The sequence below is a fragment of the Lutjanus erythropterus genome, chromosome 17 (assembly GCF_056507025.1).
Source record: "Lutjanus erythropterus isolate fLutEry1 chromosome 17, fLutEry1.hap2, whole genome shotgun sequence".
Lineage (NCBI taxonomy): Eukaryota > Metazoa > Chordata > Actinopteri > Lutjaniformes > Lutjanidae > Lutjanus > Lutjanus erythropterus.
In genome coordinates this window covers 7,053,900-7,080,742 of record NC_139333.1, presented here as the reverse complement: position 1 = coordinate 7,080,742, position 26,843 = coordinate 7,053,900, and the positions used below count along the sequence as shown (strand labels likewise).

Here is a 26,843-nt window from a genome sequence, read left to right as displayed (position 1 = left end):
TTTGTGTGTGGGCACGTGAGCCTGCCAAATGTGTTTTCACTGTGTGTGACAGGAGGGCAGGAGTGGGGTTGGGGGGGGAGGGGCAGAGGGAGGTTCTGAGGAGAAACAGAGCAGCCAATGTTTCATATTACACTCCTCAGCTGGGGGAAAAAAAAGAGAAGAAGAAGAAGAAGAGGAGGAGGAAACCTGGGGCTTCTTTTCTTCAGAGGCATTTAACTGGGAGTTTATGGAGGCTGCAGCCGTGGAAAATGAAGATCTCCTCTGTGGTCTTCGCTCTCCTGACTCGAGCGCTGCTTGGAGGTAGGAAAAGTTTATTTTCGCTTCGTACCAAAGTGGATGTGGTGGAGACAAAGTGTTTCCAGCTATTTTTCAGAGAAGTTTTGCAGAAAACACTAGAGGAGAAGAAGAATGGAGGATGTTGGTGTGATGGTTGATGAGATGGAGAAAAATCTTTCTGGTTGATAAGATGATCTGTAAACTAAAACTTCAGGTTTCTGCTGAAATAAACGTAGTTCTATAAGATTGCATGGTATGTTGGCAAGAAAATCACAAGTTTACCAGAGTTGGATGTGTTTGCAGAGATGAGAGGGAACCCCAAAGTGAAAATTGGTGGTTTTCCTGAGAGTGTTTGAAAGGAAAACAGAGCTTGCAGTCTCACTTTTACATTAATTTATGGTGATTTCAGTGAACCTATGTCACAACAGTTACAGTTAGAGAGCTCAGAATCAACATACAACACCAAAACAACACTTTTCAGACGCTCACCTCTATTTGCTTTGTTTTGTTCTGTCAGTCAAAAGCAAATTAAAGACAGAACTGTAAAAAATGACCCTGATTTTAATCACGTCCTGAGCTGAAAGCATCTGAGTTGTGTGACAGTAAAATGCTTGCGTGTCATGGAAAGTGCAGATGATGAAATTGCTCAAAGTTGGAAAAAAAATGTGTGATAAAAAGTCACATGTAGCGGTAAAGCTTGTTCCTCAATATTCATCCAACATATGTTGTCACGTTGCCAAAAATAACGCAGCAGTCAGGCAAAAAGGCGGTTGAGCAACATCAAACACCCTGGAGATGTAGACTGTATGGATAACAGATATGCTCTCATTTGTGCATCAACTTATCTTTTCTTGTTGACTTAATGTAAAGTACAAGTTTTATTCATTCAAGGTTAATTAAATCATAATCATTTATTTTACGAACTCTACAGAACTTATAAATATGAGTTCTTCTTTTGACTTGAAATGATGAGTTGAATTAACTCAAAGAAATATGATCAGCACATTTGCACTTTCCAGATGTTTTCTTCAAACAGAGAAGATTCACATTAAATTTGTGTGTTGTGTTTGTCAGAGTAGACTGAGGCGATGTCGATTCAACTAAATATCTTAAGGTTATTGAGCATATTTTCTCAAGTACAGCTGAGTTAATATACAGTTTATTTGACTAGAAAAATTCTTTGTTTTGAATCATCCCAAAATGACCTCAGTTTATCTGTTCAAATTCAGTCACCTTAAAATTTAAAACAGTCCGGACACATTTTAAAGCTTAAACAAATAGTTTATTTTTAAATGGTGCAGCTTCAAGTCAGTAAGGCAGGCATTACACTGTCAAAAATCAGACAGGAATTTAGTGGAATGAACTAATCTTCTTTCATTAACTTAATGTAAATGCCCAGTATTTATTTGCAGAAATTATAAAAATGAGTTCCTCTAATTTGAAGTCTTTTGACTTGAAATAATGCCTAAAATAAACGTACTGTCAACTCATCAAGTTTATTTGACTAGAGGGTTTTTTTTTGTTTTGAATCATTGCAAAATTACAATTAACAAAAAACAATTAACTTGTCTTTTCAAATTAAGTTAAAACATTTTATTCAGCCAGGACATTAACATTATTAAGTTAAAACTAATAGTTTATTTTTACAGTGTAATTTCATCTTTAGACGATTAGGGCTAAAGATCTTTCACTGTGACTTTTAAAGAGGAATGAAAAGTGTTTCCACCCTATATTTCACGCAAATCATCTGCGGGAAATGTTACAAGAAACTTTACATTTTTGTTAGTTGTTTAGTAATTTGTCACTGAGAAGCTTTGACTGCGTCAGTTACATTTCTGCCTCACGTTTGACAGAGATTTGACACAATACAGAAACTTTTAAAATGATCTGAAAAGCATGAAAGCCAGACCGAATCCCATGACAGGACGACCTACATTTGATTTGACATAATTCAGAACACTTTTAGGGCTTCTAGTCCAAGTTGGCTAAAAATCTGAATGAGCGATGATCTCATCAGTCTTGACCTTGAAAAAAGTTGTCAACAAAACTGAGACACTGAGAACAAAGTCAAGTGTGGACACCTCCAGTTCTGTGACAGCTGAGCTAACATCATGTGCTGCTGCAGACAGTCTGTGATACAGTCACAGACTCCAGAGCGAGTGAGTGAGTGAGTGAGTGAGTGAGTGAGTGAGGGGGGGGTTGTTTGGTCAGTTGCTGTTTCCAAGGTCAAGAATCATTGATCTGCTCAAACTGTGACTTCAGCATTGCCATGAAAACTAAAACTAAAGCCTATTATTTAACTCAAACAGCATGGCATCTTACACTGTAAAATTTAAGTCAAATTTTATTTAATCAACTAATATTTTATAGTTAGCTATTTACTAAATTAGATGAAGTTTAAAAGTTAAGCCAATTTAATTTTGAAGGGTCTTCAGAGAGTGCAGACCTCCACTAAGGCCAAATGCCCTTACAATGCCTCATGCAGTGTTAATGAAAGTAAAAAAAATCATTTGCGTTTCTGCCTCGTGATTGTGATCCACTCCAAAACTGAATCCTTGGCCTGTGGTGCACCCTCCCACCACGTTTCATGAAAATCTGGCCTCTAGATTTTAATCCTGCCGACAGAAAGTCAGACAAACAGACAGCTAAACAAAGAAATGGCACTAAGAACATAACCTTTTAAATTTAATAATAAAAAAATGTAAGAACTTACCTTGTGCTCAACTCTCGAGGCTTGAAATAATACAATAATGAGCTAAATGAATGTACTTTTTGTAATTGTTCACTGAATGCATCAAATGAAGATAGTAAAGAAACTGTTGAATTGTATTTAGATTTCTCATTAATTGAGCATAGTATGATCCATATGTTTTGTCTGCACACTAGAGCATCAATCTATATTTTCTGTTTATGTACAAAAATGATTATCCCAGAGTAATATTATCACTAGTGTTCAGGTCATTTTTGAAATGTACATAATAAGACACAAAACTATAGGAAAACTTTCCTTCTTCCTTTGGTTTGCAATTGTGCCATCATCTAACAGGGAGAGAGTAAAACGTTCTATCTATATATTTAACTACTGGAAAGCCAACCTAAAAAAGTGTATTTTTAGTTGTTTGAAAATTGTCAGACTCATTTGATCTAGTAGGAGACAGGAGATTGTTCCAGAGAGAGGGTGCAGGGACAGCAAAAGAACAGTCACCTTTACTTTTATAGCCAGCAGATTAGTTCCAGGTTTATGGTTTAGTCTGAAGATGACTAAACATTTGTTTAACTTTCCTCGGTTCTGCATTGGAACAACAGAATAAGGTAGCCTAAATAAAGCATTCTGTACTAGTTTCAGAACTTAATGATGCTTTTTTTTTTTTTTTACAGTGTAGCCAGCCATCTGTGGCATGAACAAAACAATGGAAAGTCAGGAAAACAGCTGAATCTGCTTAGACAGATGCCTCAACTCTGTCAAAATCAAAGGGCTGCTGTAACCAACATGCAGTCAAAACAAGAGAGGAGCATGGCTCCAATGTCTTTTTTAACTTGTCAAGGATTGCAAATGATCAGATCTGGACTATATAACAAATCCAGACATTTTGATGCTAGATACTGCTCCAAGTACAGATTCTAAAATAAGCTGTTTAAATCTTTCTTCTCCAGATTTGTGTTTGGCCGTCAACGTAACTATCACCCCTTCCCCCTTCACGGTGGCCCAAGAGGGTCAAAACATCACACTCTCCTGTGTTGTGTCCCAGCGGCGCCGCAACGCTGCCCTGCCCGTCGTGAAATGGACCTTCCTGCCGGCGGGCACAGACCGGCCAGAGGACGAGCTCCTCATCGCCCGCGTCAACATGAGGAAGGCCCGTTTCTATGGCAACTACACGAAGAGCTTCCCGTGGCCCAAGCTGAAGCTGACGGTGGTGAAGCAGGGGAAGATCTTTGACCTGCTGATCTTGAACGTGTCCGAGGGCGACCGGGGGCTCTACATGTGCCGGGTGCAGGAGTTTAAAAAGCACCAGGACCGCTGGAAGGCCTCGTCGAACTGCACCGCCGCTACTGAGCTCAGAGGTGAGGGCTGGAGTTAAATGTTTAATCTTAACGTGGACCATTTGCCAAGCAAACGCTCTGAGCATCACCCTGCTTCACATTTGTTGAGGTGAAGATAAGTCATTAAGGAAAAGACCACCTTAGTGGAGAAGCTGGGCAAGTAGCAGTGGAGTTTGTCTTCTAAACACGTTTCCCATGTTAAGAGGTAGTTGCTGAGAACATGTGAGGAACGTGTAGTACTGAATTCAGGTGTTAGACTGGTAAACTGTTTCTGTGTTCAGGATTTTTTGGGTGGACCAGATTTATGGCAACAGAGCCAAAACTGTATAAGCCCTGTGAGCCAACTCAAGAATGGTCAGTTACAAACTAACCTTCAGCGACTCTTAATCCAAATCGGCTGGCAGTTTCTGCTCACTTCAGTTCCAACATCCCAATGCTGAAGAAAAAAAAATACCATTCTGTTGCAGATTGATTCTCCAATTAGTTGACAGGTCACCGTCCTCTGGCTCTGATGGCTCACACATGTCTGGAAAAGTCGGGTAAAGGTTGTATTGGTGTTTGACACTGGGACAGCGGAGTGGACACGCCTCCAGCGTTTCAGAGCAGAGAAGACTGCTCACTTTTTCCAAAATTTTATAAACTTAGTAATTTTTTTAATCATTCAAATTTGGCTGGATGGTTAATAACACGTTTCTGTGGTATGACAAATTCAGAACACACATTTATTATTATGCTACACAGACTTTAAAGAAACCCTGTTTTCCACTGTCCATACATATGCTCAGTATGTTCCAAACACTCATACAGTAATTTGCCAAATGACTAATCCTGGACAGAGTGGTTCAGGCTGATGGAAGAATAGGATAAATCAGCCACGTCTACGCACCAGTGTAAAAGTGCATCTAGCCAAATTTAGGCAAAAAATATGATTCATTACTAAGCTAATCAAACTACAATGGACATTAAAAACTAGTATCACGTACCACTTTACTTGAGGAAACAAAAATAGTAAATAATGTATACACACATGTACATAACAATGATGTCCTGTATTAGTATGTACTGTTTGGCAGCTGCTCCAGAGTTAATCAGGAATGTTTACTTCAAAATTCAGTCAGTACAGAGGCTACTGCTTCATTAACATATAGCCTATACAACAAATTTTTAAGTCACTACATCAGTACTTTGTACGCACTCATTTCCAATATAGAGGCATATGCTATACCCTAAAAAAGCGAACCCCAGCGTTTGCCATTCATGCAATAGCCTGATAGGAGTAGGGATCATTAGAATGTGATGCACAAAGACCCTGAATGATTGATACCTAATTTTTTTCCCACCCATTCCGATTGGCTGATAGGCTACTTGTTGCCTTCATTGGTTGGGTTGCTCATAGAGGCTGTTTTATATGGATATGAATACAAGTGTGCTTTGAGATTTTGTCTTGCTCTTCGGTGTACCTTGGGCACAAAAATTTGGTGTGCAAGAGGAAAAATATGATGGTGATGTAATGGTGTAATTTTGGTGTTCTTATCAGTTATTACTATTAGGCAACTTTCTGTCTTTAATCAGTGGGAGTTCCCTGTTTCTGAGCCTCTGCATGCATCATTCTCTTTGCACATTAGTGGCAGGTCATGTGTACGGTGGCCGACAAGTGCAAACGCGCTGCATATACAGACAGGCGCTACAAATACAGAAACGCGCTGCATATAAGAAAACAGATGCAAAAGGAAATCGCTGCAAATACAGAAACGCGCTGCATAAACAGAAACGTGCTGCAAATACAGAAACGCGCTGCATATAGGAAAACAGATGCAAAAGGAAATCGCTGCAAATACAGAAACGCGCTGCATAAACAGAAACGTGCTGCAAATACAGAAACGCGCTGCATATAGGAAAACAGATGCAAAACGAAAACGCCGCATATACAGTCACACAACGGAAGTGCTCCAGGCCTCTAGGGGCAGTGCTGAGCTTTCCCCGAGAGACAGACAACGGACGAATCAACCTGCGGAGGAGAGGAATAGGCCTACGTGAGAAGTAGAAAGTTATTGGTGAGAGGAAAATTGGAGGCGGGAGAGGCAAAAAATCAGAAAACGTAAATCCGACAAACAAACAAAAATGTAAAAATGTAAAAATGTAAATCAGCTGCACTTTCTTAATACAGTAAAAGATGAGGGCCACATGTGGAAAAAAGAAAGAAAGAAAGAAAAAGAAAAAAGAATACGTACTTTTTCATGTAGCCTCTCCCACCTCCAATTTTCCTCTCACCAATAACCTTCTACTTCTCACATTTTTTTTTAGTTTAAAAAACAGTTACGGGATGTTTATTCTTCATAATTACGTTTCCCCTTTCGGGATTTTTTTTTATTTTATTTTATTTTTTTTTAAACAAACTTTATTGTCATGTTGAAGACATACAAGGAAACATGACATTATATAAGCAACATGACAACACTCATACATAAAACAACAGTAAAGTACAGGGAGTGCATAATACATAACAGACAGTAAGGATTTTATCTAGTAATATGTGCCATAATATTTTCACGTAGGCCTATTCCTCTCCTCCGCAGGTTGATTCGTCCGTTGTCTGTCTCTCGGGGGAAAGCTCAGCACTGCCCCTAGAGGCCTGGAGCACTTCCGTTGTGTGACTGTATATGCGGCGTTTTCGTTTTGCATTTGTTTTCTCATTTGCAGCGCGTTTCTGTATTTGCGGCGTTTTCGTTTTGCATCTGTTTTCCTATATGCAGCGCGTTTCTGTATTTGCAGCACGTTTCTGTTTATGCAGCGCGTTTCTGTATTTGCAGCGATTTCCTTTTGCATCTGTTTTCTTATATGCAGCGCGTTTCTGTATTTGTAGCGCCTGTCTGTATATGCAGCGCGTTTGCACTTGTCGGCCACCGTACATGTGTAACTATATTGCAGTTGAATTCAAATGAATGCAAAATCTTCAGCAGCATCTGAATGCTCCACCGTCACCTTGGCAACGGCTACAAATAGGCTCTGCTGCGTTTTTCATTGAAGATGTAGAGGAATCAGGGGTGGAGAAGAGACTTCTATCCACTATCCATGAACGTGAAACAGTAAAATAAAGCAGATTCCTGAAACGGAAACTAAAGAGGAACTAAACTTCAAACCAGAGATTCAGTTAGCAGCTACAAAAGTACTGTACACTTTTAAAATGCCTTTATTTTTGCTCTCCTGCACAGACTAAATTGAGTCTTGGCTTCCCAGCGCAGACCAGGAAAAAAAAAATACGAAAGGGTCGGTCAGACATGGCGAGTTCAGGTCAACCTATTGTGCTTAAGGACTCCAAGTCCAAAGTAGCACAGTCATGATTGCTGTCTAAAATGTTCTTGTGAAAGTCTTCATTAAAATTCTGTCATTTGAAAACTAATTAACTTTAGCAAAGAAATGTCTTGGAGTTACAGACACTGTCAGAACTAAAATTGAGGGTTTGAGCCAAAAAAGGTGTGGAACCTGTGCATTTGGCTGCTCCTGTGTATTCTTGGTAGGTGAAACCAGTAGCTGCAGCCCAGTTTCTCACAGAATGACATCACTGCTTTTGATGGTGCAGGGCGGAGACTTTACAAGCATTTCTGCAGCCACAACAGAGGCCGTGTCAAATGCTGTTTTGATAATAGTAAGACCGCAAAGAGTTGTACGCAGATGCCAGGTTTGTCTGCAGAGACCTTCCGTGGCCAGCAGCAGAAACCTGTGAACACGTGAAACTGTTTGAGCGTGGAAAAAGAGCACGGATGCCGTCTTAAGTCTTTCTCAGTAATTTAGACCTCAAAAGTATGACTGGATCTGAAGGGAAGGGGAGGAGAAGAATAACTGTGCCACCACATTTTTGTGAGTAATTCTGTCAAATGCCTCCAAATGTTGGTTTAAAGCAAATGGAGTGATGTTCATGGGCATACAGGCGTAAAGAGGAGCCCCAAATAAACTCAAACTGTGATAACAGTAGACTGAAGGTAGCAGAAAAACCATTTGTCCTGGGGGAGCAGTTTTGTGTCTCCAGCAGTAGCATTTTCACAAACCACAGCTGGGTGATGTAATTCATCTGGCTGAGGAGGCGGTGAAGTGGATTCACTGAGCAGAAGCACTGTCCTGCTTTTAATTTTGGGGAGGGGAAACGTCATCGGTTAGGAGCACGTCTGGAGATAAAAGGATCCTCCGTCGCAATAAGTTGCGGCTTTGACCGAGTAGAAGATGTTGGAGAAAGAGCAGAGAGAGTGTGAGGTTTCGGTGCCACCGCTGGCGCAGGAGACGTTCACACAACGGAATGGATGACAAATCCGCTGGTACCAGATATTGCCCAGAAATCCCTTCACTTTCATAAAACCACAAACACACTTTAAAAGATTTGTCATTTTTTCCTCCCAACTTTTCATTCCTGTCAGACTTTGAAAGCAATCCTCATGTTCACCAACAGACATGAGGAGATTGTTAATATTTGTTTTTTATCTCAAAGTTTGGTTCTAACTGTCTGTTCATTAGATGCTACCCCTCTTGGTTCCTGTTGCTGCACCTATCAAGCTTTCTGTCCACACAAAATACACAAAAAGGTTGCTCAGTTTTAGCCAGAGGTATACAAGGGCAGGCTTCTCTTTTTTTAGCCAAAAAAATGTCAACTGGCCATCTGAACTGATAATTGTTGCTGGCAGATTGTTTCCAGCTGACCACTTTTCAAATGTGTATCGTGTGAGCTGGTTGGCCAGATGGGAAATTAGCTCTTTGCTCACAGGGAACTTAGCAAACAGAATAATTATTTGGAGTTAGAAAAGAAAAGATGGTGTAAAGGTGTAAAGGTATGACAAAATAAATACCACCCAGGCCTAAAGCACAGTCAGTGAAGAGCAACTTTACAGCTGATGACGTGTGAGCACCTTAACCGATGAGTTTGGCGCACATGACTTAAACCCTGAGAGCATCCAAAAATGGGGAAGCAGCGCACAATGGATGTGATAGCCTTGGAAGTAAGCTCAGTCGTTACTGTGAGTAGAAGCTAGTTAGCCGGGCATGCTAACATTTGCAGCTTATTTAGAGCAGATAAAGACATGACATACTTCTGCTTGTGTTTTTGGTTTTTCAAAAAGCAAGAAAAATATATACCACATGAAACACTTCAAATGCAAATATCGACCAGGCATGTCTTGTTACGGTTGATAAGTTATGATTGGACAATCAGAATTCCCGGGTGGGGTTTAATGTTTGCCAGCCAACAGGAGTAGGTGGCACTGAAATGACCTCCTCTGTGTTTGATTTTGTTAAAAAAGTTTGGTTTGTTGTTAATGGTGATGCTAATGCTAACTATAGTTTTCTTATTCACTAACAGACCGGAGGTGTGTCCCTTTCTGTGTGTTTCTTTTTCTCAGAGAAAGAGTTATGAGACACTGAGCATTTAGATCATTGAATGTAGAAGCTCTCATGAAATGGGTGCAGGGTTAGTCAGTACGGCGTTACATCAAAAATCAGCAGAAAGCAGTTGCAGAAGCATTTTTATGAAATTGCTCCTGAGAGTTTATCTTCAGAATGAATGCATCAAAATCCTTGCAACAGCCTGAAGACAATTTATCTTATTCAAGCACATTGCTGAAGCGGTGTCAGCGTTCAACAACAGTAGACGTTGCTCACCACATTTTCCATGGAAGCGTTCCTGCAGGCTGTGACTTTCGGGGTGTCCACAGCCAAGTCTGGGGCCATGCAGACACACAGTCCCTCCCGAGAGCTGTTGACATTGGCCCTGACACGGAGTTTCCCTCCCAAAAGTAGAACAGACGAAGTCCAGAGAGACTCAGCAGAAATGGAACAAGAGATAGTTGTGCCGAGGAAGGTGAAGTTCAAATGTTTGTCTGCAGTGACAGTGGAGTGGGCAGCTGGCTCGTGTCTGGCTCTGAACCTTTTGTGGTCGAGGATGTGGAGAGCTATTTTCATTCAAGGAAGCGCCAGTCTATTGTGGCTTCAGAGATATTAATAAAAAAAGCCTACAGCGACACTTTTGGACAGATACTGCAATTATAACATGAATACTTCCCTTGTTTACTTTGCAGCCTCTTGCAATTTGGAAATTCTACTGGTTATATATAGATTTTGATTTATTTCTGTTTGCAACCCTACTTTGCTGCTTTTAACGGCAAATCTGATTAAATGCTGTCTTTTCTTCATATGCACGTAACAATTTCTGTTATGTATGACGAATGACAATGATCAAAGCTTGTCAATCCAGTTCCCAGTCTGACTAACCAGAATCTGATTCTGAAAATCCTATTCCACAGTTAATCCACTCTATTTATTTCAATCCAGTCATAACAAATTTTAAGACTAATTCTCTCTTGCTTTGTTAGACTATACAGGTTTTTTTCAGATGTTATTAAGAAAAACAAACAAAAAAAATTGTAAAAATGTATTTTGAATCTGGAATGTTTTTGTCGACGGATGGGATGCACACCACCTACTTGCTAAAAATGTCCAGTTTCCCGTGGCACCCTGGAGTTACCAGGTTTGAAAAATATACAACCCCAGTTCCAAAAAAGTTGGGACGCTATATTAACAAAGGCTCAATAAGTGTTTGGGAACTGAGGACACAGATTGTTCAATTCCCATTTGTGCCTGACATACAATTTAATGTGTTCAACAGTCCCGGGTCTTTGTCTGGATGGCAGCATATGTGTGTACCTTTCAGCATTAATGGGACGTTCATAGATGTGACAGTTAAACGTACCATGGACTCTAACACAACCCCATACCATCACAGATGCTGGCTTTTAAAGTTAGAGCCGGTAACAGCCTGGATTATCCAAGACTCAAGTCTGTGATTTCCAAAAACAATCTGAAATGCAGACCACAGGACACTTTCCCACGCTCTGTCAATCAATCTCAGATGAGCTCTGAGAATGAGAGAAGTCTGCGGCCTTTCTGGATGTTGTTGATGTATGGTTTTCATTTTGCATGGTAGAGTCCTAGCCTCTTAGTTCTGAGTGTGAGTTTAGCTCACTCCTATATTTTCCACAAATCAACTCAAAAGCATCCTTTATTAGACCCTTCTCACCTGCGTCTTATAAACATCATGCCCCCAGTTTGTCACATAGGTTGTTATAGACTTTCAGCCTTTAAAAATCAGTGTGACCAAAATGAACTCAAATGCAAACTACTCAACTGAATTTTGAATAATGAGTTTTTAAAACAAAACATTTTGAAATACACTGTCCACAGTCCAGGTTGGCTAATCGTAATGGACAGGCCAAAGCTCTGACACCAGTGGAAAACTGCCCCATTCCTGCCCCAGTGGACCAGCAGGCAGTGGTATTTCTTCCCAGTATGTACATCAACGGTTGACAGCTTTGATAAACATCAGCTGCACATGTGAAGGGTTCAAGCCCCTCTGGGACCAGTGCTCCTGGTCCCCACTTCACATGAGACACAGCAGATGACTGAGACTTTATGTTCACGAATGTGTGCGTTTGTGATGTCGAACTGATGGAATTCCTGCGGTTGGATAACATTGGGTGACCAGGTGTTTCCACAATCTGTCTCGCTCACAAGACTCCCATTACTCCACTTACTACTGCTATAATAAACACATCCAGAGAGGTCAGAGGGTTCGCTAGAAAAAACTGAGGGCAGAGCACGGTGTGGACACAGCCTCCTCCTGGAATAAACAAACTCAACTCTGAGGTATGTCCATACACTCTGAGAAACAGTGATATGTACAAACATAAAGGGTTCTTCAGTTTGTCCCCATAAGAAAACCTATTTTTTGGCTTTTTTTAAAGGTTTCGACTGGAATCCTTTCAGCGAGTTCAATCCTGAACCCAACATAAAGGGTCATACCATCTGTAAATGGTTCCACCCACAACTGGGTAGAAGTTCTACCAAGTCTGTTCCAAGGGTTTCATCGAGAACCCACCCAGAATGTTCTACCAATGCCCCTCCATGGCTTTCATTTAGCCCCTACCCAGGGTGCTCTACTAAGAACCCTTTTATATTCCAATGGTTTCATCTCAAACTCATTCAGGGTGTCTACCAAGAACCATTTCATATTTCAAAGGTTTCATCAAAAAAAAAATTAAAAATACATTTTTATGGGTAAAGTTTCACCTGTAACCCTCTTGTCTTTTCAGCATTCTACAAAGAACCACATTGTGTTCTCTTGTCCAGTCTGTCATAATTTCCACTGTTTACACTGAGAAAACATCTTTGAATGCCCAATGTTTTCAACAACAACAAGAACTCTTTCTTCCAAAAAGCGTTCTTAATGGAACCCCTAGTCTTCCAAAGAACCCCTGTCAAAACCTTGCTCCAAAAACGGGTGCTTCAGAAACAACTGGTTCTGGGTAGAACCCCACCTCTTCAGGAACCCTTATTCCTAAGAGTGTAACACGTGTGGGAGTTAACAAGGGGTACACAGCACCCGGATGTGGCGTGGGTTTAAGTATAGTAAGAAAACGGGAGTATTGGCAGCTTTACAATGAAAAATGAAAATCAGAAATAACACAGTTCTTGCATTGTACTGCATTCTTCCCTGAAGACACAAAAACGGGACATACAGTATGAATAAGAGCCAACAAAATAACTCTGTTTATCACCACAATAAGAACACAGTGACCAAATATACAGAAAGATGCTAATTCTGAGAAGAAAAGACCCCGCAGGAAGTGAAAGGGTGGATTATTCAAAGCTTTGTTAAGACACACAACGTCGCTGTGTCCTGACATTCATCTCCAGTCTTTTAGAATACAGTAAATTAGAGCAGGGACTGACTCAGTAGATGGTGAAGACACAGAGGATCATTATTCACTCCACGTCTGTGTATTGATGTTTACAGTGTTGGGTTTGTTGGGGCACAAAAAAAGAGCCACAAATCTGAAATACAGTCCGCAAATGAATGCAACTCTGTGGCTTTGGATGAACAAAAAGTAGTTTGTCTGAATGTTTCCACTGTAGTCCTGTAGATGCAGTCGTCAGCCATTCAAAAAGCTGCTGTAAAAAAAAAAAAAAGAAGAAGACATTTTCTAGATGAGGATAAAAGCCAGTTTTATGGCACACAGTACGCCAGATTTATCCCGTTTCTGATTATTCCAACATGCACAGCTGCCGCTCTGACAGAGCTACACAGAACCTGAGGCACAAACACCACATAAACGTCACAGATGTTATCGTGATTTACGCTGCGAATAATTTACTGTGAAGGAAGGAGCGAGTAAATCATCTGCCATTTTTATCAAGTGGGGAAAAGTCTGTTTTGAATGATGTCTCACCCAGGAACTGTGCAGCCTGCAGCGAGACAGTGATTGTGTCATGTCCTGATGTAGGCCTGTTTGCCGTAGTTTTCGCTGACACTGACGTCTATAACATTAGTGATTTTAAGGTTAAAGGGATAGTTCACCCAAAATTGAAAATTCAGTCATTATCTACTCACCCTCAGGCCGATTCTAGGTCAAGTTTACATGCCAAGTTGACTTGAAAGACGTCATTTAGAGACGTCAATATTCCCTGTAGATCCTTAGCTTGGAGCCACGTTCACATTTGTGCACCATCTTAACTCTGTGTGTGTGGTGTGATGGTGTGCGCACACAAGTCAACAGTATGTCGGGGCTTTAAGAGACAGATGAGCAATATGGGGGCATGTTATTATTTTTTTTTTTTTCTTTCAGTTGTTTTTTCCACTTGAAAACTGGTCACTCTTCAATTAAATTGTTTTGGAGATTCTGCGCTGTTTTCCTGTGAAACTCCAGCAGTGTTCTGTGGACTAAAAAACTAAACCAGACCTTCAGTCGGCATGAGGGTGAATAGATAATACCTGGATTTTCATTTTTGGGTGAACTATTCCTTTAATGATGGTAATAGCATGCTAAAGAAATGAGTCCTAAACCTGGAAATGAATTAGTATAGCATATTAGCACTTCTGGTTGCCTTGAGTTTTTTGAAGTGAGTTTATAGAGTTAGTGAAGATTATCTTGCTGAACAAAATGTTTCAATATCAGAAACGTTTGTTCGCCACAGAGCTTATTTTCTGCGATCACCCAAAATCAAATGGAAAAATCCCATGGTCTTGTTGCGGAGCAAACTAGACTCACACTAACTGCCAGGCTGGCCTACAAAATTATGTCATCCCTGCAGCACTCTGTAGGGCAAAGGGAACATTACAACATGGTGTTATTCAGGGCTGCCTCCTGAGAGTCGATGAGTTGAATCATTAGTCAGAGCCGACTGAAATTCTTCTTTTTGAGTAATTGTGTTTTCTTCCCCTTTGTCGGATGACTGATGACAGATGGTAAAAGAAGTAGTTGGTAAACAAGTTTCAGATCCTGTTTTTTTTGTCTGTGTCATTGAGTGTCAGAATCACCACAAACCACAAAACTGACTGTGATGGAAGAAGAGAAAAGTGATAGAAATGCAGAGCAGCATATAACGCGCTGCAGGTGCATCCACAGAGCGCACAGAGCAGGTGACGCTTGCTTTGCACGATGCTTGTGCTTGTTTTCGCCACTGACAGGCTCAGATTGTTACTGTTGGTGTGTGTGTCCTTATTTTAAGGAGTAAGATATGTTTCGTTTAATCGCTCTCACCAGAATCCTTCTGCATTGTCGTCAGCTTCATTCATACTTTACAAAAATTTTTGCTTGGGTTGTCTTTCCTCTAATCCAATAATCACCAACTCTGGTTTGATTGAAATAAATCCTTAATTCATGATAAAAAATAAAATAAAATAAAACATAATCATGTAGGCTCATACAGGAATTAAGTGAGGCACACTGCACTGTAAAAAAAAAAGGTAATCATCAGATATTCATTCATAATCTAATTTGACTGAGGAAAATCTTAGACAGGGACAGCCCTAGTGTTATTATAGGCTATAAAAATATGCCTTTCACACAGGCTTTGCAAATAACTTAACAGCCGAACTACACAATGTCAACCATTGACAAGTTATAACACAAGAAGACCCCTGCTGGAATCTAATACAAAAGAGAAACTTTACTCCAGTATCCTTTGATATTCTTTATAAAAAAAATATCTGTATCAACGATGCATCAGACTGGCACATATGTCACTTCAGCTTTCAACAGATCCCTGCCTCCTTCTGGGGGAAAACAAACTGTACTCACCATAGACTTTAATGTAAAACAGCAGCATGAAACAAAACAAATAGAAAACCAGCAGAAATAAATTACTGACCCAAAGACACCATGTCAAGTACATAAATGTCCGACCTGCCTGCCACAGAACGCACTATGAGGCGTCCTAACTTAAACTCTATTTTTACCTTATTGGGTCTCCAATAAAATATTGTACCTCTCAGTCCTGCTCTACAAATAGCATGCTAGCTAACAACAGCACCTTGTTCTGACAACTGATCTAGCAATGTTGGTATGTTAGCTCGCATGTAAGACTAGCCTGAGCCCCAACCGAATTATATGAATGACTGTGTCCCTCTCTCTATAAGACAGACACCTCTAGTGCTGCCTATGTGAAATTTCTTGTGTTGTGAAGTGATGTTGCCATTTTATTTTTATCGTAAAACTTGCAAAAAGGCCTTCCGCACACTGTCTAACTTGTAATATATCATTTATTTGCAGCGTTTCAGTACTGGACCTGTGCCGTGCATGAGCTCGCCCATCTAGTACTGAAACATTGCAAATAAATGATATAGTGCAAGTTAGAAAGTGCGCAGGAGTCTACTCTCCAATGTCTTATCTAGTAGATGAGCGAAGTGTTTCCTTTATTTCAATCATATAGAAATTTGCACAGCAAGGCAAGCAAGATGAAAAATTACAAATCCCTGGAAGTGCGCAGATTTTTCTCGGCTGGATGGCTGCAAATGATCTATGATTTGAAACCTGAGGGATCAGACCATACCTTCCTGTCGTCTTCCCATCTTATGGCTTGGAGCCGTAAAGCTCCTCTGTTGGGATGTTTTTTTTGAAAATGGCAGCGGCATAAATCAGAGATTTTTGGCTTTATTGGTGATGCAGTGAACTCCACAGCAACTCTCAGAGCAATGCAAGCACACCGTCATACCACATACGTTCACCAGTACCTGCTTGCACACACAACAATCACACATGTTGAAATACTTTACTAATAGGCTGTTATTTATTACAGGAACCTAAATGTACAGGAAAATATAAATTCATACAGATGAAACAGCGGTGGCGCCAAAATTTTGGATATTTTACAGCTCCTCCTAAATTTCTCACATGAGGCTTTCTGAGGAGCTCATGTCTCCTGCAGCTCCCCTATATTTCGAACCCTGTCTATCCTCCCTTTAAAAATGATTAAGGGCACTGTTTCCAAAACAGCAGAATGTAGGTCACATATGGTCAGTGTAGGGTTAGTGGTTTCACAGATGGGGACCAAATCCAAAGGTATGTTTCCCACAGAGGACAGTCTGAGGACTGTCGGGTCCATAAAAGCCTTTAAACCACCGGTCTTAAGGAAAGTATTTACCTCTCCTGATGTTGATGTCAACAGGGATATGTCACTGCTTCACGCAGCGTCCTGTGAACTGGTGAAATACGTGTGTGGCCGGCTGTTGCCTGAAGGTGCCCTCTCATTGCTGTCCTTGTAGTGACATTTAGTCGTAACAGAATGAGTAGTTTGACTGTACCGTTAGCATGATGCAGCATTTTGTAGAAAGTCTTCTCTAGGGTTTAATCTTCTCAGAAGTGCAGGCTTTGCAGTAAACATCCACTTTTTTTTACACAATGTCTGGCTGTTTAATTCATATTTAGGCTGTTCCACACAGCTTTATGACAGAGGCTGTGAATTTAATCTCACTTTTCCCAAAATGAAAGTTGAGAGCGCACAGGAAAGCTTTCTATTTTTTGTTGTCAAATGTGTATAATCGACAACATGTCAACTCTGTAGCTCTTCTAAATCAAAGTTAAGTGAGGATTATGGTTGAGAAATGTGTATTTTGATTATCATTAAAAGACGTCTGAGCAACTTTAAAAAATAAAATGGTTCTCACTAAGACTATGCTGTGAAATGAAAAAAAAAACTAACATTTTGTCAAGGGGGTTGGCCCCTTTACGAGGTTTAAAGAGCGACTCCATCGCTGTTCTTGTCTGGGCTTTTCAGATGGAAATTCCTGCTCAGCCATTACAAAAAGCAGTGCTGTGGGTTACGGTGCTGATACTCTCCCTCAGTGTTGCTAGATGTACAATGACTCTCATATTTGTACTGTCATTTTAAAATTTCCATAAACCCAAAACAAAACCTTGTTGGACAGCAACCAAACACATCAGCACCGTGCTGATCAAGCAGCTGATAGAGCAAGGCTTTTATTTTGTAAGAACAGAAGCAGTGATTGTGTGGTGAGCTGTGAGTGATTCTGTGTAAAGTGATAAACTGTTGCTGTGTTGTTCAGTTGAGGGAACCTCCATGTTGTATGGTGCACATGACAGGCTTTTGTCATTGGGTGTAGTATCCTGGCCCCTTCCCATGTTAAGCCTGTATGTATTTTCAGTATTGTTAAATTTTGCATCTGGCAACACATATTTTAGATGCTGCTCCTTCAGTCTCTGAGGTTTAATGGCATCATGCATAAAAACAAAAATCCAAAAATGAATGTAGATGCCCTTTAATAGCCAAGAGTTTGATCTTTTAAAATATATTTTTCCAGCCACATTTAAGAGTAAAAATCAAAAAACACGCAAAAATGGGGGACACATTTGTCTGATGCAGGATCAGTGCATGCAGGAAGGCTTCATGTTATAGCTCCTACTGTGTAGATAATATGTTCCGGAGCCGTCTAAAGCACGCTTATAGCGAGTCAGCCAGTCAGCAGTCAGCACGCAGCGCGGCCTGTCTGGCTGTGGGAAAGTCTCCAGCCAGCGCGGCGAGCCCGCCTGTCGTCAGCTGCTGGCGGTTTGGGGTATTTCAAGATGCCCTGGTGGGTGTCACTTCACGAGCTTCCTGCCACCAGCTCAGCAAGAGAACAGCGGTGTTAAGAATACTGTGGTTAGATGGGGTGGAGAAATGAGTGAGTGCGCGGGGCGAGATTTCAGGTCGAGTATGGGAAACATATTTTCTCAGCTGTTTTGGACACAGGCAGCACATAGCTGGGATTCTCATCACACAGATTAAAGCTGCTTCCACATTTTATTTGGGGTGTAACATTTATTTATGTCTATGGAGCAATGTCCAGTAAGTAATACTTATCTAAGACATGGTGACACTAATATTCTATTCTATTCTATTCTATTCTATGGAGATATAAGTTTTACTTCTACCACCTCATTTTCTTAAAAAACTATTTAAGTCACACCCACTTTAATGAGCTCTTTTTCATTCTCATAATTATGTGCACTTTAAAGTTTTGTCTGAGCTGAGTGTTCACTAAATCCTACCCATCAATTGTCTAATCAGAGCTTAACAACTATAATTAAGCATGGCATGTGAAATTAAGTTTTTTCTAATAATACTATAATACTTGGGCTAATTAATTTAACTTAATTTAAGTACAAAAACAATCCTCTCTCTATGCCCGTGACATATGCAGCAGTCATTAACTGATGAGGATGCAAACTTTTTGCTGCAAGCTTTAGCTTAAGTCTGCTGCAGCATAACAACTGGGTTATGAAATATCATGTATGCAACCACCTAATGTATATTTATGACCTTCTGGAGGGTTTTTTTTTTTTTTGAGGCAGCTAATGCATTAAAAAGAGTTTCCAGCCAACGTCGGTCGTCTAAAGTGGCTACGTCAATGGTCGCCAGCTGAAAATGAGAGACCTCCTTTTGTCTTCCTCTATCTTAAGTCATAAACTCAAATTTTCGCTTTCCACTATCATGCCAAACATGAACAAGCTTGTGTATGGCACAGACAGTTTTCCTTCCATTGTCACTTCTGGCCTCGGAGTGTCTATGTCACTGAAGAATAATGGAAAAACGAAAAATGGACAACAAGCAACAGTACTGGTGAAACAAGGACATTAGCGCTCTGCTGTCAAATGACAAATCAACGTGTCTGCCAAAATGATAATGCAATTAAATATTAAAATGTATGGTTGGACAACTAGCAGTGTTTGGGTTCCAACGCATCAGCAACAAAAAAAATAGAGATCTGTCTGCAAACAAAGAGCCACTTCAGGCTCCGTTATGTTCCTTTTCCTCACAGCTTCTGCAGTAGGTCGTCGGTGCCTGGCTGTCTTGCAGACTTTACATCACATGATAGCTCAACATGAGCTTCTGTTGACGCTGAGGTGGTACATGATGAGCAGGTTTTAGGGCAGTACTGCAGGGCTGTTGGTATGATAGTGGAAACAGTTGTTCTCGCTCGCAGCTATTGTTACAACCTAAATAGCAGCTCCATCTGTATTCTTTTCGCCATTTTTCACTTGAAAACTCAGCCATGACACCCTCCCCTCCCATAACCTAGAGTGTTTACATATGTAGCAACATCATCATGCAGAAATCTACGTCAGGTGACATGGGAAAACATTTTTAGAAGGCAAACAGCATTTTGACACTAAAACATATGTACATCGACCACAGTTTGATTGTTCAGATTTGAGTACATGTGGGACCAGTGTTGTACATGAACACACTTAAAGAGCTGCATTCATTGCACGATCATGCATTAGGATGTGTATGAACTACACTGCAGACTGGACTCAGCACAGATCCACGTTATAGTCACTCTTCTCCACTGCCTCGTCTCCCTCAGTATCCAAGTGCAGGTCAAAAAATGGAAGAAATTTATGTGAACCAATTCATTTTTAGGACTGTGAACTGAAATTTGAGCTACCTCTCTTTAAGTTTGAACTTCCAAAATAAAAAGCAACACTGCTGAGAACCTGCAAAAGGACATAAAAAAACAAAACAATGGATCCATCCTTTAACCGCAATGTTGACAGTTTGATTCCAGGCCAGGGACTTTCATTGCATGTTGTACCTCTCTCTGACCTTGTTTTTTGCTCTGTCCATGCTATGACAATAAAATAAAAGCAAAAAAGTACTCTAAAAAATTCTGAATAAGCAGTAAATTAGCCAGGTTGCCTTATTTTACCACAACAGTTTGTTATGAAGGTGAAAGAGAGGCTAACAGAGCAGAGCATGGACGATTATGAGGTAAAAGTTTATGATGATGCATAACTCTAAACCCACTATTTACATTAATGTATAAGTTCATAAGCTATTTGTCCTTTTCATCCAGTAAAGGTTAAGGTTGAGACAGTGATTCAGAGACAGGACAGGCAGGGAGGAGACCAGCCTCGGCTCGTTGTCTTCCTACAATTAGCTTTATTTAAACCCCAGCCAGCGTGTAATCAGGCGGCAGGGAGGCCACAGCGATGACTATGGAACTTACATGGCTCTCTTCTCTCTCTCTTCATGTAGTTCATGTTCTACCGGCCACCAAGGCCAAAGAAAGCCTGTGGAGCTTGTTTGAAGGTAAGTCCTCATATTTTTAGTGTGTTTGAGTGTGTGTGTGTGTGTGTGTGTGTGTGTGTGTGTGGTGGACTGGCACTGTATCGTCCTTGGCAGACAAAAATAGCCCAACCCAAAGGATATAGTACAGCGCCTTAAATAACTCAGCAAAACATGTACTTCTTTTTTTCCTTCAGATTTTTGTGCAGAGTCAAACAGTAGGCATGAGGCACTGTTGGGATAATGTGTGTGTTGTTGTGTTTCAGATGTGTACCTGTGTGCAGTGTTGATCTGCTCAGTGGGGCTGCTGTGTATGTGCATGTTCACAGTGACGGTAACCTGCCAGTACATACAGAGGAAGCAGAGGTTAAAAGGTTAGTCTCAACACTAAGATAACTCTCCACCGACCTTTGACCTTGACCTTCCTCCGTTATCATGTTTCTATTGTGTTCTCCATCTCGTTCCTTTTGTTTCTTCCAAAAACTCTAAACTGGGTCATCCCTATGTTCATTGGGTCATTTGTTCCCCAGATCTATATAGCAGGTAAGGTTAGCGTAGAATGTAGGGCCCAGGGAATATAGGATCTAGGGAACTTAGGAACCTGTGAACCTAAAACCCTGAGAACATAGGACCCAAGGAACATTGGATCCTGAGAACATAGAACTTAGAGAACTTAGGATTCAATGATTGTAGGACCCTGGGAACATAGGACATAGGGCCCTTGTAACCAAGGGGCCAGGGAACATAGGACCAAGGAAACTTAGTACCCTAGGAACTTAGGACCCTGTGAACATAGGACCCTGGGAAATGTAGGACCTAGGAACATAGTACCCTGGGAACCTAGGACACTGGTACTTAGATACACTCCCTTCTAAATGAACTCAACTTTGTATAGAATTAGTGCATACAAATTACATTTCTAACTTTCTATCTCTGCAGATAATTACCACTTGGTCAAAAGTCCCCAGAACAGGTAAGAATTTAGGGCCACACAGCCTCACATATACAGCCAAAAAAGTTAACAAATACAATCAAATGTTCTTAACTGCAATGAAACACTGGAAATCTGGTCTCAATACAGCTCAGGGGAGACAGTCACCAGTGTGGTCAGTGTGTCTCCTGCTCTGCCTAAGAAGGAGAGGAGGTACAGGAAGAAAAGGAGCAGAGACTACCAAGAGGAGATACCACCAGAGATACCAGCAAAAGGTAAACAAGAGTGTCTGGTTGCATTCACATCTACAGTTCTCTCTAAAACATGTTTTAAAAAGTAGAGTTACCCTCTTGTGGCTGTATTTCTCCAAAAATCGATTCCTTTTTGATTCCAGTTATGGCCAAAAACACATTGGGTGAGGTCACAGTGACTTTTGACCGACAAAATCTAATAGTGGACATTGCTGGCGCTCTTGAGATATCGTGTTCACATGAATCGGAAGGACGGAACAACCGACAACCCAAATACATAATGTCTCCAGCCAACTCTCACCAGTGCAGAGGCACAAAAATGGACTTTGCTTCATTTTTGTTTCTTATGTAAACTGTCCAATCGCAAGTGAGCCACAAAAAATATTATTATTCATTATTATTTTGAGTTCAGTATAGTCTTCATGATCATCATGATGTGGTAGAACTCCCAAGTCCCCATGTTTCCTCCCACGGCTGATGCTTAAATATTTGAGTGGGAACTGTGTTGAGAAGGAAATACTGCTGTTTGAGTGTTTTGAAGCTTTTTAGAGCCAATCTTGCTATTTGTTGCTGTTTTGTACAACAGGTGTTAAATTTTAAATCAGTTTGGGGAATGTGTTAGCAAACAATTCCCTGATTACAGCTACAGTGAGCGCCAAGCATCATTAGCATGCATTATCATTAAAAGCTCACCAATTATCATGTTTTATCTTGTTTGTCTAATCAGGAGAAAAATCTGTCTAAACGTGTCAACTGATTCACCGTTTTATGGATGGTTATGTGCCAGATTGTTGCCAGGCAACCAGCAGAGAACAAGTCATCTTGAGTTGTTTTGGAGTTGCTGATCAGCAGCTAGCTGGTTCTCATCATGCTAAGCTAAGCTAAATGGATGATGGCTTTAGCCTCGTATAGTACACTGCACAGGCTTGAGAGTGGTATCAATCTTCTTGTCTAACTTGCAGAAAGAAAGTGATCGACTTCCCAAAACATCAAACTGTTCCTGTCAATTGAGGGCCATAAAAACAAAACATTGAGCTGAAAAAATGCTGAAGAGACTAAAGTTTTGGGACGTATTATTGTGTATTATCCAGAGCCCCACTCAGAAGACCCTTCACTTTAGATGTGGGATTGGATTTTAAATATTAGAACCAGTAAGGGCCTTGAACATTTCCAACTGTAAACAGATCCGTCTGTCCAAACAGTATTTGAAGGTAAGCACATGTCAAGCTTGTGGTTATGATGGAGAGGTCTGGTTCTTATTATGCACATAAACATAGATAACAGATCTCTGCAAAAACCACTAACATTTGTTTTGTCCTTGCAGCACCCATTGGAGACAAAACACGGAAACCCAAACTTTTAAAACCACAACCAAGGAAAATAGTGTTGGTGAGTTCCGTACATGCCCTTTTGTACATTGTTTACTGTAATTAGCATTCCTTAAAATTCATAATCAGGAATCTACCTTGTAATCATTTCAGCTGTGTAACATCTTTATAGAAACAGCTTCTACCAACACACATGCACTGGTACGGTTTGCCTAAAATTTACCATGCCGAAAAGGCATTCACAATTACAGCCTACTATTGTTACTGTGCCAAGTACAATGAAGAGCAACCAGCATGTGACAGGAATGTCTGTAACCAAACTTACCAGAAAATGTCATAAAACGTGCCACATGACCCAAGTTTAATTGTATAATTGTCACTGGAATGAAGTGGCTCGGTGGCAGCTTGGCATCTTAATGGCACAGAATGCTGCAAGAGGTAATTGCATTTTGGCATCTTCAACCCATGGATCCTGTGAGGTGATGTCTGCATACAGCCCGCTCACATTTACCAGACCAATGCTGTAAAGCAGAGGGACACCAAGGAGACATGCAAGGAAAACGTGTCACTTGTGGAACTATTGCATTCTCTACATTAAGCCACAGTAAAAAAAAAATAATAATAATAAAAAAAAATAAGAAATAAATAAGTTGAGAAAACTTAAAAAAAAAAAAAAAAAACAGCTGCAAAGAATGTTTTTACTTTACTCAACTAAGGGCTAATTTGTTGCATCAACTTAGGTTAAGAATTTCACTTACAGTGTGATTTTAAGGTTGTCAAACTTAACATTACTATTCAGATTTTTGCCTGTATGCAGTATGACTCAAAGTACTATCCTACGTTTAGAACTGGCACTGAGATGTAAGCATGAACTTAAGCTCACTCAACATGCTTTCTTAAGTTTGTCATTATTGGTCATGCAAAGTGGGATCTTAAGTTTGCCAAACCTGACATTACTATTCAGATGTACTCATGTACTTTGGTTAAGAAAACTTTATGATGAACTGGGAACTATGTGTTATTATGGACTGAAAGGATACACATATACAACAGCACTGCACTTCAAAAAAAATCTGTATTTTAGGGCATTAACTGCAAGGACAACTGGATATATTTTGAAATACAAGTGGTATAACTGGCTTGCGTTTCTTGACTTATAATGCACAATAAGTCAAAGAACACACTTTTTAGTTCATCAAATCAATGATCAATCATCATCATAATCATTTAAGTTCTCTTAACTACGTGAGTAGATCTGATTAGTAATGTTAAGTTAATCTGCATTGATACAACAAATACTCTTAGTTGAGTAAACTCAAAAAGGCTCTGCAGCTGCTTGCTTTACTTTTTAAAGTTTTCTCAGCTTTTCGTCTTTTTACAGTGTGCTAACGTCTGTTTAGGGTTCTGTTTTAACTCAGTTTAGAAGATTTTTTGACTGTATTCATATACTGACCTGAAAACTTAAGCTTAAGATTAATGATGGAGTTTGACATAAAAATCTTGCTCAACCTCCCTGCTCATTTTCTAACCACCGATACCACTTCCCTCCCTTGCCACCTCCCTCTCCTCCATCATTATTTTCCTCTTCCCTCTTTCTCCTCCATCTCCTCGTCTCCAGCCGAAGATAGTGGAGGAGAATCTGACCTACGCAGAGCTAGATCTGGTGAAGCCAATTCCGGAAACCAAGGCGTCAAGTAGCGGCACTGTGTATGCTCAGATACTGTTTGGGGAGCAGCAGCTATGAGAGAAACACACCACTAGTAACTGTGTCTATGTAAAAAGTATTGTCTATTTATAGTCTGTATTATTTTTTATTCTGATGATTTATGAAGGGAAAATGCGTAAAGTCTCGCAATTATTGTACATATGATTTTTTTATATTATTTGATATAACTTCCTGTTATGAGACCAAGATGCAAAAGGAAATGTTTTGTATACTGAAGTATTTCTGATGGATTTTTTCTTTTGCGCCCATGTTTGAATTCTGTGCTTAAACTGGGAACACAATAGAAGATTATGGTGCCAGTATAGACCAGATTTGTCGATCATGACAATCGGACGGGAGATTTGATGTTTGAACAGGCTAATCTGTCCACTAATATCAAAAAAACAGGTTTAATTTTTTAAAATATTTGCAATCCAGTATAAGCAGGTTAATGTCCTGCGGTGTGTGGTTACAGCAGCCATTGAGAGTTAAGTATAAAACTAGAAACACAAGGTGATTAGCCTAGCTTACTTTAGCTTAGCATAAAGAGAAAAGGCATAGGAAAACAGCTAGTCTAGCTCTAGCTAGCTAGCTGGCTAACATGGCTAACTGTTTCTTGACAAACCTCTACTGGTTTTTGTTTGCCATGAACAAATTGCAATGTAACGCAAAGACCTTCACTGATTTTCTTGGGAAAATTCTTGGGAAAATACAAACGATGTGACATTTTTAAGCGCTGCCAAGTGCCTTGCCATGCTTCAGCTCTTCTGCTTGCCAACAGTGTGTTAACTAGCTAGCATTAGCCTAGAAATAGAGTCTACAAACGTCAACAAATGACCAGCATCCACCACAACATAAGTCTTACATTACTTACCTCATTTATCAAAATGATGCCAATCAGTCTCACTCATTTATGTGTATGTCATGTCACTTTTCTGGCCCCTGCCTAGGACACTTGCAAACTACAATAGTGAGCAACATGACACTGACTGCAGTTAAGTCCCACCTGTATCCTTAATAACAAGGGTTTTCCGAAGATTTCAGATAGTACCTTTAAATTCATTAATACACATTACACTGTAAAAATGAAAAAGTTGAGAAAACTCAAAATTTCAAGTTAACTTAATTCAGTAGATTCTGTGTAAGTTCTTAAGTTTTGAAAAAGTTTTACTAACTACTAATGTTATGATGAGATAACTCAAACTCTTTTGTTGAGATAACTTACTTTTCGTCTTTAGATAAACTTAAATCTCTGAGTTTTTCAACCCCCCAAATATTGTATTTCAAAAATTACTGAGTAAACTCATTAAAATGAAAGTGAATAATGGTTAATGATTTAATACTTTCAGTTGCAACTATTTAATTTCAAACACTCAAATAAAGACAAATCACTGCACACTGTGAATGAAATTTTTGAAATGCAAATTTTTAGGGGTTTCTAAAACTCGAAGATTTATCCAAATTTATCCAAAGAAGAAAAGTAAGTTATCTCAACAAAAGATTACATGTAGGCAAACTTTGTCCAGTTAGTTCAAAACTAAACTCAAAAAGAGTTTGATTCAGAACTCAAAAATCCAGTGAAGGCAATTGCCCTAAAAGTTTGATGCTGACGTCTTAATAAATTTAAGTCAACAAGGCAACAAAATGTCATGTGATATAAGCACTGGTTCCAGTGAGAACATTATGTGTTTCAGCATTTCTTAAATCAGCCAGTTGAACTCACTCACACAGTGAATTGTGGGAAACCCCATCAAGAGTAAGCAGATTTATGAAGCCGAGACAAAGTAAATTAAAGACATCCGTTGTTATTGGATGTGAATGAATGCATTTTCAAATGTGATTTACCTCTAGTGCGTTCCCAGCATTATCTGCCTCACAACATCTGTGTTCAGTAGGTTTTTTTTTTGTTTTTTGTTTTTTTTTTGTCA

General features: G+C 39.9%; 1 protein-coding gene across 1 annotated transcript; it reads left to right on the top strand.

Annotated features, from left to right (window-relative positions):
- The first annotated feature begins 152 nt into the window (after positions 1-152).
- vstm4b (V-set and transmembrane domain containing 4b) lies at positions 153-25,616 on the top strand. The gene is made up of 8 exons (XM_084740816.1): positions 153-300; positions 3,931-4,338; positions 20,671-20,724; positions 20,967-21,074; positions 21,640-21,673; positions 21,782-21,906; positions 23,207-23,271; positions 24,829-25,616. The coding sequence occupies exons 1-8, from the start codon at positions 249-251 to the stop codon at positions 24,952-24,954; spliced, it is 972 nt and encodes a 323-aa protein (XP_084596942.1). The 5' UTR covers positions 153-248; the 3' UTR covers positions 24,955-25,616.
- The last annotated feature ends 1,227 nt before the right edge of the window (positions 25,617-26,843 follow it).